Source organism: Caretta caretta, chromosome 1, assembly GCF_965140235.1.
Source record: "Caretta caretta isolate rCarCar2 chromosome 1, rCarCar1.hap1, whole genome shotgun sequence".
NCBI lineage: Eukaryota > Metazoa > Chordata > Testudines > Cheloniidae > Caretta > Caretta caretta.
The window spans coordinates 348,313,525-348,336,396 of record NC_134206.1 but is presented as its reverse complement, the minus strand read 5'-3'; the positions used below and the strand labels follow the sequence as shown (position 1 = coordinate 348,336,396).

Here is a 22,872-nt window from a genome sequence, read left to right as displayed (position 1 = left end):
TGTAACAGAAGATTTTAAAATGTGTCTAAATTTTTGCAAAGCTGTACTTAAAATACTGATTATGTTAATACAGTACACTTACATAACTACTTTCTCCAAAGTTGCAGCAAGGTGGAAAGTTCCATTTATTTGTTAATGTTACAACCAAGCTTGTTTTTCCTTTTATCTAAGTCAGTAAAACCGTGTACTGTTCATTATTTTACCAACCACCAAATGGCTCCCAATATATATAAAAGCAGCTCCCAATATATATAAAAGGAAAGATCTATCCCAAGGAGCTTAAACACTCATTTCAGACAAGCCACAACAAGAGGGTATAAAGAGAAAGGAAAAGAAGAAGAGGAGAAAAAAGACAATGGCATCACCACCATTATTACTTGGCTGCTAAGCTAATGATGAATCACAGTCCGACATAACAGATTTTTTTAAGCATGAGATAAATGGGAAGAATGAATAAATATAAGAGTTAAATGGAGAGTTTCTTGCAGAAGGTGGTGTTTGGGAGGGATTTAAAAGAGAAAAAAAGACAGTGACTTCACATACTAGTTCAGGAAGGACATTCTTCATTCACATCTCTCCTGAAAATTCATCCTTTTCTTTCTGTGCAGACAGCCAGGCCCTTATCTTCCATCATGATTACAGTAACTTCTTCATCTCTGGCCTTCCTAGCAGCCACATCATCCTTCCCCAGTCCATTTAGAATGCAGCCGCTAAGAGCTTTTTTTTTTGGTCTGCTGCTCTGACCACATCTAACACACATGCTACTTTGAATCATTCTTGTTACTCCTCCTGTTTTACCACATCAAAATGAAGGTGAGGACATGAAGCTTAAAGTTCCTTCATAGCTCCACATCACCTTACTTGAGCACTTGCCTTATATCACGTCCCACTCACATCAGTGATGCCAGCCTTAAGACGCTGACAAACAACTGTTTCTTCTCCACACTGTTCTGTCTTCATGGATCAGTTCAGGGAGGGCACTCCATGTGTCACTACAGTTTTCTTTCTAATCCTCCTCAAGGCTGACCTCTTAACAGTGATGCCTATAAGAACCCATCCAGTTAATGATGATCAGTCAAGTAACAACTGAGGACAATTTGCTCTTTATTTATAATATATCTATATATAAAATTGCATATATTTGACTATTTTTTCTCTTCCCTGCCCATTGCATGTGTCTTGTCATCTTACATAACAAATCCCTCTGTATTTGTACAGCACACAGCACAATGGTGGCCTGATTCTGACTGGGACCTCTGGGCATTGCTACAAGTGCTATGTAATTTAGGTCTCAGCACGACAGGGAATGACTGACCATGAATAAGAGGACATTTGAAATGTTAACTGATGATAAAAGATAAATGAATCATTAAGAAACCTGAAAAAAGCATCAAGTGTGAGTTTACTTAGCACATGATCATGCCAAATTGCAGCTGGAACTCTGTCCCCACATGGAACTTCCTTTGATTCTCATTGGGGTCTGCATGGGCACAGGACTGCACCTGCATGGATCAAACTGCAGGATTGGAGCCTAATACAAGATGACACAGTCTGTCCACAAAATAGTCATGTTATTTCCTTGTACTCCCTTATCAGTCTGCCTGTATCCATCTGTTGTCTCTGGTCTTCGATTGTAAGCGGTTTGGGGCTGAGACTTTTCGTTCTGTTTGTACAGTAACTAGCACAATGGGGTCCTGGTCCATGAAAAGGGCTGCTCGGCATTATGATAATACAAATAGTAAGTAGGTGTTCCATCAGCTTATACAGAAACCTAAAGCTTTCAGCATTGTTATCCCCCATCTATGCTACAATTTGACCCATCCCAGCTTATTGTAGATAAGGTTTTTTACATTAACTTAAAAACGCTTGCATAAGCAGTTGTGCCATCCAGAGTGGAAGGTGTCTTACTAAAGCCGGTCATTTTCAAATAACTCTCTAAACAATATTTTATTTATTTAGATTTAGGCTGGCCAATTAAAAAAACACCTTTCTCATGCTCTGTGGGCCTTTGACACTGTTCAGCAACTTAGTGTACACATTAAACAAACATACTGCCATAATTGCCCCCAGTACACAATACTAGAATTATGCACATTCCACATCAGCTAGTACATTTGTAGAAATCATTTTCTAACTCTACAGGTAGTAAGAAGAGAAAGCTAGATTGAATATTTTTGCCTTGACTTTTCATAGCTTTGAGTTAGTAGCTATAATACTCAGAATGCCTTTCCCAGACCTGAGGAAGAGAGCTGTGTAGCTCAAAAGCTTGGCTCTCTCACCAGCAGAAGTTGGTCCAGTAAAAGATATTGCCTCACCCACCTGGTCTCTAATATTAGTTTTATATCATTCTAATTTTTTAATCAAAATGTGATGCAGTACCAAGTCAAATGCCTTCCAGAAGTCCAAGTATGACATCAACACTATTACCTTTATTAACCAAACTTGTAATCTCATAAAAAGATATCAAGTTGGTTTGACAGAATCGATTTTCCATAACCCCATGTTGATTTGCATGAATTACATTACCCTCCTTTAATTCTTTATTAATCAGATCCCATATCAGCTGCTCCATTTATCTTGCCCATGATCAATGTCAGGCTGACAGGTCTATTAGCCAGGTAAACCTGCCCTGCCTTTTTAAAAACTGGCACATTAGCTTTCTTGCATCTTCTTGAACTTCCCCAGTGCTCGAATGCTTATTGAAAACCAATATAATCTTCCTGCAAGTTCCTCAACCATCTCTTTTAAAACTCTGGGATGCAAGTTAGCTGGACCTGCTGATTTAAAAGGTCAAAGGTCACTTCCCTCTCACCCCCCAAAGGAAAGAAGACTTTCAGAGTCCTGACTTCACTGGCAGACTCAGATTTCAAGTGTTAATGGTGAGATTTCTCAGCTCGTAATTGGAAGGATGGAGACACTGAATCCTTATCAAAGGAGTTATTTGACTGAGACACTAGGTGTTAGAAGTCCAGATAAAACCACTTCCTATCCAGATTTCACTTTCTTTCTGTTTGAGATGGCATAATCCTTCTAGTTCTCCAACCAACTATGGTGTCATCCAGGCAGTGTAGTAAACACCTCACAGTGTAGTGTTATTTTTCAATAGCAGAGGCAGGGGGGAAACGCCTTTAAGGTATTTTTATGCCTTTTTTACAAAGGAAGAGGCAAAAAGTTTCTTTTCCCTTGCTGGCCACCTTTCCAGCAGCCTCCCTCTTTTTGTTCAATTTGTACAGCACCGAGCACAATGGGGGAGGGGGTCCAAGTCCATAGCTGTGATTTCTCCGCCGCATTGCAAAACAAGCAATGCCTAAGAGCAACAAACAGAAACCCAGCCTGGGTCAGGACCCAGCTGCAAAGGCTAGACCTGCGTTTAAAGCCTCTGCCCGCCTACACCTCTGAATTTATCCTTAGATGGCGGGGGCCACGGGAAACGATTCATCCCTGCACAGAAACAATCTCCGGCCTTTTTCTTTTTCAATCCGCTTCCAAAGCGGCCAGCGGCTGTTCATCGGGCAAGAGAAAGGCCCGGCGCGCCCGGGCAGCAGGGACAGCGGCCGAGGAGCGCAGGGAGGGCCGGTGCCAAAACCCCCGTTCCAGCCTCACGGGGTGTTTAAACGGCGGCGGGGGGGGGGGGGTTAATCCGGGGCGCCCCTGCAGCAGCCTCACGGGGTGTTTAAACGGCGGCGGGGGGGGGGGTTAATCCGGGGCGCCCCTGCAGCCAGGGGGCTCGTACCCGGCGGTGACCGGGAAATGGGGGGGCGCCCTCGCTGGGCCGGGGACTGACGGGGGGGGTTGGGGGTCCCGGGCCCCAGGGAGGCCGCTGGGGTCGGCTGCACCTACCGGCTGCAGGAGGAGGCCGAGGCCGCCCCGATCCCGTCCGGGGTGGTCTCTGTCTCCGCCGCGGGGGAGCGGCTGGGCCGGGCGCTCGTGCTGGCCCTGCTCCGTCTCCTCCTGGGGGGCTTGTCCCCGCACGGGCCGCAGGCGGGGCCGGGCCCGCTCGCCATGCCCAGCCGCCTGGCTCCGGGCAGCCCCGGGGGAGGTAGAGGAGGGGCGAGCGGGCGGGGGGGGGAGGGGACCAGCCCGGGCCGCTCCAGCGCACTGGTTAATGGCGGCGGCGGGACCGCAGCGGTTTGAAAATGGCGGCGGGCACCCCCGGGCCAATCAGCGCTGGCGCTGGTTGCTAGGAGACGGCAGGGCGGGCCAGAGGCAGGGCGGCGATCGCCGCGGCGGGGAGGGGGCGAGGCCAGGCGGGGAGCCCTCAGCTACGGGGCGGGGCTGTTTGTGCCAAAAGCCGGGGGAGGGGCAGCTCCGTGCTGCACATGCGCCCTGCGCCCCTGTAGGCCCGGGTGGGGAAACAGAGGCAGAGAGAGGCAGCTCAGGTCTCCTTGCCCCCTGCCCTTCCCCCACCCCGCCCACATTGCCTCAGCTGGCTGGTACCCATGATCCTGCTGCCCCACCAGCCCCACAACCAGGGCCCCAAGGGCTTGATAATAGCCCCCGTGCTTTGGAGCCCACGAGAATTGGGGGCCGGGGTGGGGAATCAGGGGCATGTAATGTGCGGCTGGGAGCCAGCCTGGGTCGGCAGACGGGCCCTAGTGGGCGCTCAAGCTCAGGCACTAAAAATAAGCGAGGACGGTGTAGCTCCAGCGGTTCCGCCTCCTGCCCCCCAAAGAGAGCACCCGTCCCCGCTGCTACTTTGAGCACCGCCGCTCCAGCCCAGCTAGCCTGTGTCTGTCCCTGGGGGCTAGGAGGCTTGCCCCTAGCTGCAGTGTAGGCATACCGAAAGCTCTCATTTGTTTGCCCCCTGCTGCCTTAAGGAAATTAGGCTCTAGCCCTGGCATGTATGATTTTGGAGGGCCAAGCTCACATAAGGACAAATCTACTGAGCTGCTTGTAATTGCAGTATAAGTGCTGTTCCAGATTTTGATGTGGTGAAACTAGTTGTTAGCGGAGGAAATTAAAACAGGAGGGGGGAAGTAGTCGTAGAGGAGAGGAGGCTGCACAAAAGCAAGCCGTGATATTATCTAATGCATGGGGACTTGAGCTAGTATTTCATACAGTGCTAGAACGTACAGGATAATAAATACTATGTTTAATGCCATTTCTGATTTTGTCTTTACAGATTTTTTGCCCAACTAAGCCTGCTCCCTCCCTCAGGGAAGAGAATTTTGGTTTTAGCATAGACCCTGTCACCTAAGAATTTTTTTTGCAGATTTATCAGTGTTGCCAGCTGTGACGTGGTTCGGTCACAGAGATCCCCTTGGGACTGTCACCTGATGTGCTGAATTTACCTCTGAGCCTGTTTTCCCTTCCAGCTTGGGACTCCAGAACCCTGCCTTGTTGAGCCAAACATGCTAGCCTGCTGCAACACAGACCCAGGGTCTGAACCACACCCCCAAAACTGCAGATTTTAACCAAAAACTGCTCAGCAGGTCACCTATCTCCAGCACCCAGACACCCAGTTCCCAATGGGATCCAAACCCCAAATAAATCTATTTTACTCTGTATAAAGCTTATACAGGGTAAACTCATAAATTGTCCACCCTCTAGAACAATGATAGAGAGATATGCACAGCTGTTTACTCCCCCAGGTATTAATCACTTACTCTGGGTTTATCAATAAACAAAAGTGATTTTATTAAGTATAAAAAGTAGGATTTAAGAGGTTTCAAGTAATAACAGACAGAACAAAGTACGTTACCAAGCAAAATAAAACAAAACACGCAAGTCTAAGCCTAATACAGTTAAGAAACTGAATGCAGGTAAATCTCACCCTCAGAGATGTTCCAATAAGCTTCTTTCACAGACTAGACTCCTTCCTAGTCTGGGCCCAATCCTTTCCCCTGGTACAGACCTTGTTAGTTCCAGGAGGCATCTTAGGTGAAAAGCCAGGGCTTTCTCATGACTGGGACCTTTCTTTGTCCTGCTCCACCCCCTTTTACAGCTTTGGCCCAAGGCAGGAATCCTTTGTCTCTCTGGGTCCCCATGCCTCCTTCTAAATGGGAAAGTTTAAGATGGATTCCAGTTCAGGTGACCTGATCACATGTCACTGTAAGACCTCATTCTTCCGACATGTACACAGGAAGGCTTGCAGGGAAACAAACCATTTACAACCAATTATCCTAGTCAATGGGAGCCATCAAGATTCCAAACCACCATTAATGGCCCACACTTTGCATAATTACAATAGGATCTCAGAGTTATACTTCATATTCCTAGTTTCAGATACAAGAATGATACATTCATACAAATAGGATGGACACACTCAGTAGATTATAAGCTTTGTAATGATACCTTACAAGAGAGCTTTTGCATAAAGCATATTCCAGTTACATCATATTCAAACTTATAAACATATTTTTATAAAGCATATGGAGTGCAACGTCACACCAACTTCTACCACTTTAATCAGAAGTTTTGCCCTCTAGCACTGAAAACTTTTAGCATGGAATTAAAAAACTGTAAACAGGAAGAAAACGGAAAAACAACAACAACCATGAGGCATATGAAAGAGTGTTTTGCAATGATATTATGGGGTCTGATGATTATTTATATCATTTCATGGACTTCTAGCATAATGTAAAGGATCGTGGTGCAATTCAATCCACTAAGGCCTGGTCAACACGACAGAGTTAGGTCGACGTAAGCCTCCTTTGTCAACCTAACTATGGAAGTGTCTGCACTAAAATTTTGCTCCCACCTCTGTAACTGCCCTGCTACATTGATTTAACTCCACCTCCACAAGAGGCACAGAGTCACTGTTGATGCATTTAGGTTGATGCAGCGTCAGTGTATTATGCTTATGTCGACTGTTACTGGCTTTCAGAAGCCATCCCACAATGCCCCACGCTGAGAGTACAATCATACAAGCATTCCTAGTGAGGATGCACACTGCCAACAAAGAGCAAACTGTAGACATGCACAAGCGATGTAATTACTGTGGTGGCTGTATGCCGACATAAGGTAGGTTGACTTAATTTTGTAGTCGAAACATGCTCAAAGTCATTAAAATAAACTACATTCGTTGACACCCAGTTTTACAGAATACTGAAGCCCGGTCTAAAGTGCAAACTTACATCGGTATAACTACATTACTCAACAGTGTGAAAAATCCACACCTCTGAGCAACTTAGTTATACCAGCCTAACTCCTGGTGTGGACAATGCTATGCTGATGGGAGTGCGACGATGGATTAACTACTAAGCTGATGGGAGAAGCTCTCCTGTCGGCGTAGTAGCATCTTCACTAAAGTGCTAGAGCGGCACAGCTGCACTGCTGCAGCTTTTTAAGTGTAGACCTGCCCTGAGCTTCCCAGATAGGGCAGGAGGACAATGGATGTTTATTCTGTGTTAGCGGTGAAGAGTTGTTGTTAGCCAGTTCTTACAACTGAAGTCAAGTTTGGCCATCTGTGCAGGTCTGCCATGGTTTTCTCTCACGCTTCTGGTACTAGCAAGTGCTTTATGTGATCTATGTAGAAGAGTTTAATATGTTTCTTCATAGAATCGTAGAATATCAGGGTTGGAAGGGACCTCAGGAGGTCATCTGGTCCAACCCCCTGCTCAAAGCAGGACCAAGCCCCAACTAAATCACCCCAGCCAGGACTTTGTCAAGCTTGACCTTAAAAACTTCAAAGGAAGGAGATTCCACCACCTCCCTAGGTAACCCATTCCAGCGCTTCACCACCCTCCTAGTGAAAAAGTTTTTCCTAATATCCAACCTAAACCTCCCTGACTGCAACTTGAGACCATTACTCCTCGTTCTGTCATCTGCTACCACTGAGAACAGTCTAGATCCATCCTCTTTGGAACCCCCTTTCAGGTAGTTGAAAGCAGCGATCAAATCCCCCCTCATTCTTGTCTTCCGCAGACTAAACAATCCCAGTTCCCTCAGCCTCTCCTCATAAGTCATGTGTTCCAGTCCCCTAATCATTTTTGTTGCCCTCCGCTGGACTCTTTCCAATTTTTCCACATCCTTATTGTAGTGTGGGGCCCAAAACTGGACACAGTACTCCAGATGAGGCCTCACCAATGTCAAATAGAGGGGAACAATCACGTCCCTCGATCTGCTGGCAATGCCCCTACTTATACATCGCAAAATGCCATTGGCCTTCTTGGCAACAAGGGCACACTGTTGACTCGTATCCAGTTTCTCGTCCACTGTAACCCCTAGGTCCTTTTCTGCAGAACTACTGCCTAGCCATTTGGTCCCTAGTCTGTAGCGGTGCATTGGAGTCTTCCGTCCTAAGTGCAGGACTCTGCACTTGTCCTTGTTGAACCTCATCAGATTTCTTTTGGCCCAATCCTCTAATTTGTCTAGGTCACTCTGTATCCTATCCCTACCCTCCAGCGTATCTACCTCTCCTCCCAGTTTAGTGTCATCTGCAAACTTGCTGAGGGTGCAATCCACACCATCCTCCAGATCATTTATGAAGATATTGAACAAAACTGGCCCCAGGACCGACTCTTGGGGCACTCCACTTGATATTGGCTGTCAACTAGACATGGAGCCATTGATCACTACCCGTTGAGCCTGACAATCTAGCCAGCTTTCTATCCACCTTATAGTCCATTCATCCAGCCCATACTTCTTTAACTTGCTGGCAAGAATACTGTGAGAGACTGTCAAAAGCTTTGCTAAAGTCAAGGAATAACACGTCCACTGCTTTCCCCTCATCCACAGAGCCAGTTATCTCGTCATAGAAGGCAATTAGATTAGTCAGGCATGACTTGCCCTTGGTGAATCCATGCTGACTGTTCCTGATTACTTTCCTCTCCTCAAAGTGCTTCAGAATTGATTCCTTGAGAACCTGCTCCATGATTTTTCCAGGGACTGAGGTGAGGCTGACCGGCCTGTAGTTCCCCGGAGCCTCCTCCTTCCCTTTTTTTAAAGATGGGCACTACATTAGCCTTTTTCCAGTCATCTCGGACCTCCCCCGATCACCATGACTTTTCAAAGATAATGGCCAGTGGCTCTGCAATCACATCCGCCAACTCCTTCAGGACTCTCGGATGCAACACATCCGGCCCCATGGACTTGTGCTCGTCCAGCTTTTCTAAAGAGTCCCGAACCACTTCTCTCCCCACAGGGGGCTGGTCGCCTCCTCCCCATGCTGTGCTGCCCAGTGCAGCAGTCTGGGAGCTGACCTTGTTCGTGAAGACAGAGGCAAAAAAGCATTGAGTACATTAGCTTTTTCCACATCCTCTGTCATTAGGTTGCCTCCCCCATTCAGTAAGGGGCCCACACTTTCTTTGACTTTCTTCTTGTTGCTAACATACCTGAAGAAACCCTTCTTGTTACTCTTAACATCTCTTGCTAGCTGCAACTCCTAGTGTGATTTGGCCTTCTTGATTTCACTCCTGCATGCCTGAGCAGTATTTTTATACTCATCCCTGGTCATTTGTCCAATCTTCCAGGTCTTGTAAGCTTCTTTTTTGTGTTTAAGATCAGCAAGGATTTCACTGTGAAGCCAAGCTGATCACCTGCCATATTTACTATTCTTTCTACACATCGGGATGGTTTGTCCCTGTAACCTCAATAAGGATTCTTTAAAATACAGCCATCTCTCCTGGACTCCTTTCCCCCTCATGTTGTTCTCCCAGGGGATCCTGCCCATCAGTTCCCTGAGGGAGTCAAAGCCTGCTTTTCTGAAGTCCAGGGTCCGTATTCTGTCTTCCTTGCACTGTCACCTCTTATTCCAAACACCTGCTATTTTGGTTGAAAGAAGCAATTTACTTTTTCAGTTTGTGCATAAGAACATAACATAAGAACCTAAGAATGGCCCTACTGGGTGAGACCAAGGTCCATCTAGCCCAGTATCCTGTCTTCCGACAGTGGCCAGTGCCAGGTGCCCCAGAAGGAATTAACAGAACAGGTAATTATCAAGTGATCCATCCCCTTTCGCTCACTCTCAGCTTCTGGCAAACAGAGGCTAGGGACGCCATTCCTGCCCATCCTGGCTAATAGCCATTGATGGACCTAGCCTCCATGAACATATCTAGTTCTTTTTTGAACCCTGTTACGATCTTGGCTTGGCAGCCCTTAGTCTGTCACTTTCACCATTTCTCCTGCAGGGACAGTTGTCCCTATTTGGGCTGGTCTTCACCCCAGCAAAAAACCCAGATGATAAGAGACAGTCACTACCTTCTTCTGAGGGACAGCTGAGGACAGGGGCACTGTGGGGCTAGTAAAGAAAAGTTTTTAAAAAATTATTAAGATTGGATTGCAAGTTGATTCCATCTAAGATTGGACAGCCTTAACACTAGCTTTCTGGCTCCCACCAGTGCTAAGATGGAAGAGTCTTTTAGAAGACCTAGATTAACGTGGTCTGCTGTAAGACAGTCTCCACTTCCATTTGGCAATTGTTCAACAATACTTTGATACCCAGGAAAGGTACATGTACAGTATGCATCTCAGTGCTATAAGTTACTGCATAGGGTCTTTTGCTAAGTGACAAGGCTATTCAGAGGCTGCTAGAGAGCACACCACAGAGGTGCAGCTGTTTTCAGAATGAAGTTAAATGTTATGTTGCAAAAGATTGGGGTATGAGGATTTATTTGTTAGAGTTCACCGTAGGGCTAAGCAAACATAACTTTGAGTATCTAGGCAAAAGTTTGAGGGGTACAGAAAGGCCAGATGGTACTTCATTCGGACATCTGCTACCGCAAGAGGTGAAATGAAGGGTAGGCAGGAAGAACGTATTAGATAGATCAGATTTATTGTCAGCAGGAAAGTCTCCTGCAAAGCCCGAGTAGTCAGATTTCAAGTCTTGATGTGGTTTGAGAAGATCAGACAGTCTCAGAAGAGAATCAGCTTTGCTTATTTTATTGAGTTGCTGGCTTGTAGCATGACAAGGTGCCGGGTTGTAGAGTATCTAGCCTTTTGTTCCTACTTTAATTGTTGGTCAGTAGATTGGACTCATCCAGCCAAGGTTTGGTATTCTCCTTTTTCTTTACTTTATAGTTAAGGATAACATTCATCATCACCTTCTTCCTCCCCATCTGCAGAATCCCACCCTCATAGTCCTTCTCGAGAGCGGCCATGTCCTCCCTGCTTCAGAGAACTCCCCCTCCTCCATCTTCTCCCCCACATACCAATACACACAGGCCCATTTCACATACATCAGCTCAAACCTGTGATCCAGCTGGACCAGGCTTCTGCAGTAGCCATGGCTGCATGGTTAAGGCACTCCATCTCACTCTGACGGACCACCTCCAGTTCACCCAGCTGCAAAATGGGTACCTGATCCATCACGTTAGGGCAGTCAAATGCAGTTGGACGTGATGCTGGCCACACCACTCCCTTGTGTACAGTTGGCTATGAAACGGACATGCCTACACTGTCAGCCCAATGAGCCATTGGCTGAGGGGAACTGTGATTATGGTAAAAGAACAAACATTTTATGTCTTCTTTAATTGTTGGTCAGTAGGTTGGACTCATCCAGCCAAGGTTTGGTATTCTCCTTTTTCTTTAGTTGGTGTTGGTCCTGCTTTGAGCAGGGGGTTGGACTAGATGACCTCCTGAGGTCCCTTCCAACCCTGATATTCTATGATTCTTCTGCCATGCTGAACTCTGAGCTTTTGCCTTTGACAAGCCTCTTCCTGCCCTGAAGGTGTTTCAAAGGGATCCACAAATCCCTTTTGTTTCCTCTTTGCAATCAGATCCTAGGGGCTCTCACCTACTCTGATGAATTATGTACTGAAGTTTACAGCTCCACCTCTCCCCGCTCAGACCAACATATCTGTATGGATGTCTCAGACCTTGTTTCTAACCCATTCCCTTTTGCACCCTATGCCTTATTTCTCCACCTTGCTCCCTTCTCCCATTACTGAGAAGTTTTGAGCAGCTGTTGTCTTTCAGTGTGGGAAGCACCCTCGGTCTGTCACTATCCTTGGCAACTCCATTCCGTTTGCTTTCCCTCACGGCAGCTCCAGCGCCACATATTTTCTGTTCTGCTGCCTGATTCAGTCTAGTCAAGTTGGACTGCGGAACATCAAGATGCAGTGATTTGGTGCCCGGCTCTCCCTGCACCTTTGTCACTGACATGGTTGTCTGGCCTATTGAATCAAGGGCAGCTACACGGTAGCTATGCCACTGACCATCTAAAATGAGGTTCAGCCATTTACACACTAGCTAATGTTTGTGTAGAACGTCTGAGAGTCTGGAGTGCTTTAGGGCATTGCAATAGTCCACTCTAGTCACCACATCAAAATCCAGTTAAAACTAACAACGCTCCGAGGACAAACTAAGGCCCTGTAACCAAACGCAAATTGAATTGTAAGCCCACAAGGTGCAGTGGCCCCTCCCAAAGTTGTTGGCAGCATCCTCCTTGTCACTGATGAACTGCTCAGGGTGGAGCAGCAAGCAATGGGTCCCGGTTCAAATCCCATCTGCAAAGTTGTAAATGCAATTTAATTATTCTAACCCAGAGATCCCGAACTGTGGCCCATGGACACAGTGCAGGGCTCTCCTTACTGTCAGCCATTACCTGGAGGTATTTGCAGCAGTGAAAAACTTGGATAAGAGCTTGGAGGCCTGTATAAGTATTTACAATGCTCACAGGTTTCAGAGTAACAGCTGTGTTAGTCTGTATTCGCAAAAAGAAAAGGAGGACTTGTGGCACCTTAGAGACTAACAAATTTATTTGAGCATGAGCTTTCGTGAGCTACAGCTCACTTCATCGGATGCATTCAGTGGAAAATACAGTGGGGAGATTTATATACATGGAGAACAATGGGTGTTACCATACACACTGTAACGAGAGTGATCAGGTAAGATGAGTTATTACCAGCAGGAGAGCAGGGCTGGGGGGGCGGGGGGGGAGGGAAAGAAACTTTTTGTAGTGATAATCAAGGTGGGCCATTTCCAGCAGTTTACAAGAACGTCTGAGGAACAGTGGTGGGTGGAGGGGGGGAATAAACATGGGGAACTAGTTTTACTTTGTGAAATGACCCATCCACTCCCAGTCTCTATTCAAGCCTAAGTTAATTGTATCCAGTTTGCAAATTAATTCCAATTCAGCAGTTTCTCCTTGGAGTCTGTTTTTGAACTTTTTTTGTTAAAGAATTGCCACTTTTAGGTCTGTAATTGAGTGACCAGAGAGACTGAAGTGTTCTCCAACTGGTTTTTTAATGTTATAATTCTTGACGACTGATTTGTGTCCATTTATTCTTTTATGTAGAGACTGTCCAGTTTGTTTGACCAATGTACATGGCAGAGGGGCATTTCTGTCACATGATGGCATATATCACATTGGTAGATGCACAGGTGAATGAGCCTCTGATAGTGTGGCTGATGTGATTAGGCCCTATGATGATGTTCCCTGAATAGATATGTGGGCACAGTTGGCAACGGGCTTTGTTGCAAGGATAGGTTCCTGGGTTAGTGGTTCTGTTGTGTGGTGTGTGGTTGCTGGTGAGTATTTGCTTCAGGTTGGGGGGCTGTCTGTAAGCAAGGACTGGCCTGTCTCCCAAGATCTGTGAGAGTGAAGGGTCATCCTTCAGGATAGGTTGTAGATCCTTGATGATGCGTTGGAGAGGTTTTAGTTGGGGGCTGAAGGTGATGGTTAGTGGCGTTCTGTTATTTTCTTTGTTGGGCCTGTCCTGTAGTAGGTGACATCACCTTCAGCCTCCTTGTGGTTACATAAGCAGCTGATCTTTAGCTTTAGGACTGTACAAACAAAAAGTAAAACTGCATTGGGTATATTATGTAGTTATAATATCGAACATCAGAATGACTACACATTTTGGTTAGGTATTTTGTAGAGGAAGTTATACATGGCATGATGACCCATTTCAGTTTTCAATGTTACATAAACAAAAGTCAAAAGCATTTGATATATGAAAGCATAGGTGCCGACTTCCTCTGTTCCCGGAGGGTGCTCAAGCCCCCACTCCACCCCAGGCCCTGCCCCCTCTCCACCCCTTCATCCAAGCCCCCTTCCCACCTTCCCCTTACCCCTCCCCGCCCCCACTCTGCCCCCACCCCGCCCCTTCCCACCTCCACTCCTCTCCCTCCCCACCAGCGCCTCTTGCATGCTGCTGAACAGCTGATTGCGGCGGGCGGGAGAGGCTGGGAGGGAGGGGGAGGAACTGATCGGCGGGGCCCACTGGTGGGCTGTGGGAGGAGGGGAAGGAGCTGATCGGGGGGGGGCTGCCGGCGGGTGTTGAGCACCCGCTATTTTTTTTCTGTGGGTGCTCCAGCCCTGCAGCACCCACAAAGTTGGCGACTATGTATGAAAGTGACAATACTGCAGAGCTGTAGGCTTGAATCATTAAGCAAACCAGAAGTAATCCGAGTTGCAGACTTACCTGTCCAGGTCCACTTGGTCGTGTAGCATTCTGTAGCAGAAGACCAGCTGTGATGGAGTGGATAGACTGAGCCCTGTTCCTCAGTTTTGAATGGAGGTATCCAAGTTTAAAGAGATTTGTTCTATGCTTGCTGGATACGGATGCAGTTATTTTCCCCAGTTCCCTGGCTTATGCCAGTATTTGCCAGCACCATGTCCTAAACTGTTTTTTTCTTGGGAAACTGCCAACCCTCACAGCGGAAGGAAATTGCTACCCAGGTCAGGGTGGGGGAAACATATTAGGACCATGTAGCACATCTTGGGGAGAAGAAAACCAAACACAGCAGAGAAGCTTGTTCAGTGGAAGAAGACAACCAGAAAAAAGTGGGATGGGACCAGCTGGCAGTGGGAAGGAGGATTAAACGGACTGCTCTTAACTCCATTTCTCCCCACACACTTGGTGTAGTTTTTTTAAATGGACCATTGTTATGACATTAGATACTGCAGTTTAAGATACTGTCCTATGAGTTTTCCATGTAACTAGTTGCTGTAGCGGTCACGAAGAACCTGCCTGACACTTAAGTGGGAGAGGAAGTGGTCCACCCAGTTGCAGTAGGGAAGGGAGCCATCAGAACCTCGGTCAACACGTGGACCACACTTCGGAAGAGGTTGAGTACCCCTGTTTTGAGCCATGTGACGAGTCTAAAAAGCTTGTTTTGTGCCTGGAGAAGGGTCTCCAACTGATGAATGACCCTGTTTACATGTGGCAGAACTGAGAGGGCAATTCTGCCCTGCCCCCCAGCCTGTCAGAAAGAGGATCAAACTATCCTGGCAGAGTTTCTGTAGAGACAGTTTTCTTACCAATGCCTGGTGGTCCCAGGTCTATGAACTGTGCTCTGGGCACGTGCTTTCCTGATCTGGTCTCACTGAAGAAGGTCCCAAAGGAAGAGTCACGTTGTTCAGTTGCTTTATTACTAGGAATGCTGCCATCTGGCTGGATCCCATGCTCTAGACAGTACTGTTCCCAACAAGCATTGCCCATCGGGACTCCAGCCTGGCCAATATGGACAGAAATACACTCCTTCTGGATAGGAGAAGGAAAGAGTGAGACATCCTCCACAATCTTGTCATTGTTTTAGTTTCCTGTATTTATCTCCTGGCACCCTTTCAACGGTGCCACAGTTTGTGGTTCACTTTTGGAGTAAGCAAGCCACCCTTCCTTGTGAAGATCTGCAGCACTGGCTGGAGTCAGATGTACCTTAGGGTTGACGTTATGCCGGTTTCCCCTATCCCATCCATACTCGCAGCTATGCCGTTGCAGGTCAGGCTTGAGGTATCACACCCAAGCAATTCTAATCCTCATCCTTTTAAACCTAGGCTAAAACCAAGCAATCATGCAGTGCAATTATGTGGACCAGTGTTGAACCGGAAAGACACCACTTCTCATTTAACTGAGTATTTGAGCAAGAGCCTTGTCAATAATGCATGAAGAGCTCCTGACAAGGAAGCAAAGTCCATTTCTCCCACTTGGGCTCGTGTATATACTGTGAAGACATGCGCTCTCCAGCACCAACAACCGTTACTTGTGCAAACTTATTTTCCCCTGCTATCCTGGCTTTACTAGATCATGGAATTTTAATAAGCTTTTGGTATATCAGACCTTTAATCCAAGGCTCATAGACATTAAACTCATAACATGTATAAAGGTAGGTACAGCTATCCCTTTATAAGGGTCAGGAAGCAGGAATTAAAGAAGCTGTGACTTGCCCAAAGCCATCTATCAAGTCAGGGGTATAGTTACAAGTAGTACCTAGGATCCTTTATGCTGTGTGCCATTCTTCAGCCACTAGATCACTCTGCCAGTCAGACAAGTGATGGAGTTACAGCTCTGAAGCGTTAGTAATTGTGTTAAGAGTATTATGCACATAACTTCAGACTTTGAGGTCTTAAAAGTGTCATTAATTACAGGCTTACAGTCACAGCATGCAGCCACTGCAGAGGTGTGTAAAAGAGGAAGGGTTTGTACAGGGCTATGAATAGTTCCAAGTGGCATTATAAGGGGTCACCTAGTACAATTCCGTAGGAAGGTTGCCAAAAAAGACAGTTTCACCCCATTTTCATATGCTTATAGCTTTCTTTAAAAAGAAAACTATTGTAGGTTGAGGTTTCCCCAAGGCTTGGTCTCTGTGCAAAGAGAAAGGATTTTGCTCAAAGGAGAACTTTCAGCCACTTGACTTCCTCAACTCAAAAGAAAAGTATTAAGAACCAAGCTGGCATGTAGAAGGACACGCTGCTCAATGAGGACTAGGTCCCTGGTCATTTATTAGAGGTTGGCTGGATTATACAGTTGACACGTGCATTCAAAATCAGCTTGTTTGAGCTTCAAGATCATATGCATTGTTAAGCACACAGTTTAAAACACTTGTCAGTAGGCACCTGTTGGCCTTCAGGATTCAAAGTGACCAATTCTGTAGAATTTATACACTTGGCAATGTTAGTAGTTTAAGAACTTACACTGCCTTCAAAGATTGCTATCTAGAGGATTCAAGACATCTTAGACCTTTATATTGTCATAAATTACATTAAAAAGAAAAGGAGTACTTGTGGCACCTTAGAGACTAACCAATTTATTTGAGCGTAAGCTTTCGTGAGCTACAGCTCACTTCATCAGATGCATCCGATGAAGTGAGCTGTAGCTCACAAAAGCTTACGCTCAAATAAATTGGTTGGTCTCTAAGGTGCCACAAGTACTCCTTTTCTTTTTGCGAATACAGACTAACACGGCTGCTACTCTGAAACCCATAAATTACATTGACCAGGTTACCAAAGGTTGTGGTGGATTCTCCATCTCTGACAATTTTCTCAGAGATCTGCTCTAGGAATTATTTTGGGGACATTCTAGGGCCTGTGTTATACAGGAGGTCAGACTAGATGGTCCCATGGTCTCTTCTGGCTTTGGAATCTATGAATAAAGCTTTAAGCCATAAAGGCTCAGGTGATTGGAGTTCTTTTGTGACTAAGTATTTGAGGCCATTTAAAAAGCCCTCTTGTATTTTCATCTTTAAAAAAATACTTGCACTTATTTCTTAAGTATCTTTTCGAGATGAAAACTAGAATTGCACTAAAGCACCACTGTTAGTCATCAAGCTTTCGGCGATGGAAGAGTTAGGATTTAAAAGCCACAGTGGTAACTGCAACCTTTGTATCCAGCAGGGGGGTTCTCCCAGTCATCACACACCCCACTACTATCACCTGTCCTATCCCAATTACAGGGGTCCCCTCCCCTCGAGGGGTACCCTCAGTGTGAGGATATCAAGACATCATCTGGAAAGAGGGTCCCAACTAGGGAATCATTTCCCTCTGCTCCAGCTTGATGTTCTTCCCAGACGTTCATCCTCTCAACAGCACAGAGACTGCCAGAGTGGGTGTGGGACTTTACTGTGTACTGGAAAGTCTCTTCTATGTAACTCTGTCTCCCTTAGCTCCTCCAGTTCAGCCACTCTGGTCTCAAGAGCCCGTCCTTGGTCTCTGAGGGCCATGAACTGCTTGCACACACATGCCACCTGCCCACAAGGCAGGTAATCATACTCTGCAGTCAGTGCAATAAACTGGATAGCCCCCACTCTGCTGCTGGACTTCTGCCTGCATTCTCTTTACTCTTGGTGCATGCATATGTGTGAGTGTACTTCTTGTAGGGGGGACATGGGGGGAGGGAAGATTGGCTACTGGCCTAAGTTTAAAGAATATTTTGTGTAGTGGGTGTATCTGGCCCTCTCAGCTTCCTCACAAAACTCACCTGTTTGCTGCTCCTGGTTGCTGGCTTCACAGGTTGCAGACCTCTCAAGACATCTGTAAAGAGGTATGTGCAGTGCTGGGTGGGAGCTAGTGGTTGTGGTACATTTTAGCTACCATTGACATAGGGAAAGGTAGGAGACAGGTCCTAGTCCAAATTTAGCCTGTTAGGAAAGATTAAAGCCCAGGACCTCCATGGTGGCATTCTCTGAAGTGCTTCCAGTTCCATGTGCAGGGCGAGTTAGACAGGCAGAACTGCAGGAGGAGGCAAGTCTCAATGTGTGGATGAGAGAATTTAAGATTATTACAAACAAGGGAACCTTTGGGGAAAAGAGGAGCCTCTACAGGAAGGATGGGCTCTACCGAAACCAAAACGGAACCAAATTGCTAGCATGCAAAATGAAGGTCAGTGGAGTTTTTAAACCAAGAGCTGGGGAAACTGAGCAGCACACGTTTCAGACAGACATAGCCCTTAGAGGACGATGTATTAAAAGGGGACGCTCTATATCTAGTAAACAACAGAGGATAGAAGTTGTTAAAGTACATGCAGGAACTGAAGAGAAACAGTCAAATGAAAGGAGTCCCACTCAGTTACATCACATGAAGGCAGACAACTAAATATTGACAAGTTTTATAAGTGCTTGTATACAAATGCAAGAAGTCTAAATACCAAGATGGGTTAACTTGAGTGCCTGGTATTAAGTGAGGATACTGATATAACAGGCATCACAGAAACCTGGTGGAATGAGGATAATCAATGGGTCACAGTTGTGACATTACTGACATAACCTGTGACCATATAGATCATTGTTGCAACCACTGTTATATATTTGCAGCAAATATTGTACAAAGGTTGTCGTGTATGGTGTCTATGGAAAGGTTATGATTTGCTGATTATGATTATGCTATCTGTATGGGTGTATCATTTTTGTAGTTGAAGTTATGAATATTGGCTATGTACTTGTATATCAGTGTGTTTTGATTCTAAGTAACCTCAGTGAAGCATTTGGTCAGCTTCTTGAGAAGGGACTATTCTCAGTAAGTGCCCAATCAAGAAACACTTAGCTGACAGTGAACTTTGGGAGACGCCAATCCACATCTGAGCTTTCCTGGGAACTTTCAAACTAACATGTAAACAATGGCATCAGCCTGTAAAGAACTGAGTCATGTATGGACATGTGGCTTGCCCATGTGACTCCAGGCTCCATCTTGTTGCTGTGATCATCCACAGGGCAGAGGATATAAAAGGCTGCTGCATCTCCTCCATTTTGTCTTCAGTCCTGCTTCTTACTTCTGGAGGAACCTTGCGGCAAACTGAAGCTGTAAACAAATGACTGAATGACCGTCCCGGCTGGGGATGTACTCCAGAGACTTGATTTGAATCTGCAGTTTATTCCATCACTGCTATAAGCCTGAACCAAGAACTTTGCCATTACTGTATGTCATTGATTCCATTTAACCAGTTCTAGCTCTCATCTATATTTCTTTCTTTTTATGAATAAACCTTTAGATTTTTAGATTCTAAAGGATTGGCAACAGTGTGATTTGTGGGTAAGATCTGACTTGTATATTGATCCGGTTCTGGGGCTTGGTCCTTTGGGATCGAGAGAACATTTTTTCTTTTACTGGGGTCTTGGTTTTCATAACCATTTGGCCCCATAATGAGTGGTCCTGGTGGTGATACTGGGAAACTGGAGTGTCTAAAGGAATTGCTTGTATGACTTTTGATTAGCCAGTGGGGTAAAACCGAAGTCTTCTCTGTTTGGCTGGTTTGGTTTGCCTTGGTGTGCACAGAAACTCCAGCCTTGGGCTGTAACTGCCCTGCTTTAAGCAATTTGTCCTGAACTGGTACTCTCAGTTGGGTCCCACCAAAGGCAACATCGTTACAATAGTAATACCAGGGTACAAAATATGTAGCCATGATAGAGTAGGCTGTGCTGGTGGGGGAGTGGCACGGTGTGTGAAAGAAAGCATAAAGTCAAATATAGTAAAAATCTTAAGTGAATCAAACTGTGTCATAGAATCTCTATGGACAGAAATTCCATGCTTGAAGAGTATAGCAGTAGAAATATACTACTGAGTATTTGATCAGGATGGTGATTGTGAAATGCTCAAAAGAACATAAGAACGGCCATACTGCGTCAGACCAGTGGTGCATCTAGCCCAGTATCCTGTCTTCTGACAGTGGCCAGTACCAGGTGCCCCAGAGGAAATGAACAGAACAGGTAATCATCAAGTGATTCATCTCCTGTTGTCTACTCCCAGCTTCTCGCAATCAGAGCCAGGCACATCCAGAGCATGGGGTTGCTGCCCTGACCATTTTGGCTAATAGCTGTTGATGGACCTATCCTCCATGAACTTATATAATTCTTTTTTGAACCCTGTTATACTTTTGGCCTTCACAACATCCCCTGGCAATGAGTTCCACAGGTTGACTGTGCATTGTGTGAAGTACTTCCTTATGTATGTTTTTAATTTCATTGAGTGACCCTTGGTTCTTGTGTTAGGTGAAGGAGTAACTAACACTTCCCTCTTCACTTTCTCCACCCCAGTCATGATTTTATAGACCTCTATCACATCACCTCTTAGTCATCTCCTTTTCAAGCTGAAGAGCCCCAGTCTTATTAATCTCTCCTCGTATGGAAGCTGTTCCATTTCCTTGATCATTTTGTTGCCCTTCTCTGGACCTTTCCCAATTCTAATCTATCTTTTTTGAGATGGGTGATTAGAGAGGCTACAAAGTCAGAAACCCAATAATCATGGGGGATTTCACCTATCCCCATATTGACTGGGTACATGTCACCTCAGGAAGGGATGCAGAGATAAAATTTCTAGACTCCATTAATGACGGCCTCTTGGAGCAGCTTGTCCTGGAATCCACAAGGGGCAGAGACAATTCTTCATTTAATCTTAAATGGAGCACAGGATCAGCTATAGTCACCTCATGGATAAGAGCCACTGAGTAATAGTGACCACAGTATAATTAAATTTAACATTCTTGGGGGAGGGCGGGGAGGGAATACCAAAGAAGCCCCTACTGTAGCATTTATCTTCAAAGAGGGGAACTGGGGAGGGGGGGAAAGGCGGAAGCAAATTAAATAGAACAGTCACAACAATGAAATGCCTGAAAATTTCATGGAAACTTTACAAAAAAAAAACCAACAAAAAATGCACCATAGAGGCTCAAACTATACAGATCCTTTTGTATTATTTGGGGTAAGAGAACCAAAAGAAATCCACTGTAAGAGGTGGTTAGAGATGAAAAGTCAAATCCTACTGAAGAAAACAGAAAGGAACAAACTCAGGCAAGTCAAGTATAGGAGAATAAGGCAGGCCAAGAAAGATTGAAGAGCAACTAGGAAAAGACATAAACAGCAAAAAATGTTTAAAGTATGTCAGAAGCAGTAAGCCTGCCAATCAGTCAGGGGGACCCCTAGACAATAAAGGAGCACTCGGGGAAGACAAGGCAATTGCTGAGAAGCTAAAGGAATTCTTTTCCTTGGTCATCACTACAGAGGATGTGAAGGAGGTTCCCCATCCCCTCCTGAGCCATTCTTTTTAGGTGACAAATCTGAGGAAGTGTCCCAGACTGAGGTGTCGGTAGAGGAGGTTTGGAACAAATTGGTAAGTTTAACAGTAATATGTCACCAGGGCCAGATGGTATTCACCCACAAGTTCTGATGGAATTAAAATACACTTAGGCGGTACGTAGGGGGGCATGGAGGGTCAAGTGCCTCCCTAGATTTCTGCGTGGCCTGCCGGGGGCTCTGTCCTTCTCCTGCTGTGCCTGTCCCCTGGCACGCCTCCTGCCTCCCGCTGTGCCTACCCCCCCGCCCAGTACGTGTGGCCACGGTCCCTGGCAGCCGAGCCCGGGCAGGGAGAAGAGGGGGTGGGACCAGCCCCTTCTGATGCCCGCTGCTCTGGGTCACTGCTCTGTGAGCGTGGCCGCTGCCTGTGAGAGCCTGGCTGGGGAAGTGGCATCAGGCCGCCCCCGCCCAGGCCCAACTGCCGGGAACAGGAGCTGAGCAAGCCGAAGCCTCCTCCCTCCCCCCTTCACTCCCGGCACATTTCCAGCTCTCTCGACCCCTGTCCCTGGCAATTAAATAAGGAAAAAATGGGAAAGGTTAAAAGAAAACCCGTCACCCCGCTCTGTGGCACGGGGACGTCACAACCAGCGTCTCTGGAACGTCAGGGCAGTTCAGTCTGTTCCTCATACGTCCCAGGCCTCCTGCCCGGCCCTGGCTGTGCTGCAGGGATGCTGCGGGTCGGACACTTGCTCTGGCCGTGGCCACACGCCCTCAGGCTCTGGGTGGCAGGTCCCTTCTTCCCAGCATCAGCCTCCCCGTCGGGCTTACGATTTCCCCCCCTGCCCTCCCAAGTCTGGCCTGCCAGGCCTCTTAGCTGGGGGCATGTCTCTGCGCTGGGCCCGCTACCCAGGGTCCGCTTCGCTCTCCCCAGCTGCTCACTGCACCCGGCTCCGGACAGCTTCCCCCTTCACTGTGCCTCAGCACGGCTGCTCTGCCTCCAGCTCCCTGGGCTGCTTCTCTGGCCCCTCTGGCTCTGGTTGCTGCAGCTCTGCTCCCAGGACAGGTCTGCTCTGTGGGCTGCTTCTGCGGCTCTGCTCCCAGCACTGCCCTGCTCCCCGGGCTGCTTCTCTGGTTCTCTCTGGCCAGCCCAGCTCTGCTCCCCAGCTCAGCTTGGGCCCCTGCTTTCTCCTTAGCTCAGCCCCACTCTGTCTGACCCAGGCAAATCCAGCTCCCATGGGGGATGGGACCACCCCCCTGGCCTCCTGACTC

At 46.7% G+C, this 22,872-nt stretch overlaps 1 protein-coding gene across 1 annotated transcript in view; it reads right to left on the bottom strand.

Annotated features, from left to right (window-relative positions):
* Positions 1 to 4,054, bottom strand: part of NET1 (neuroepithelial cell transforming 1) — a 68,678-nt gene extending 64,624 nt beyond the window's left edge. The window contains exon 1 of the mRNA XM_048836734.2: positions 3,841 to 4,054. Within this exon, the coding sequence (XP_048692691.1) occupies positions 3,841 to 4,004 (164 nt within the window). The 5' untranslated portion in view covers positions 4,005 to 4,054. The remainder of the gene's footprint in view (positions 1 to 3,840) is intronic.
* Positions 4,055 to 22,872: the final 18,818 nt, after the last annotated feature.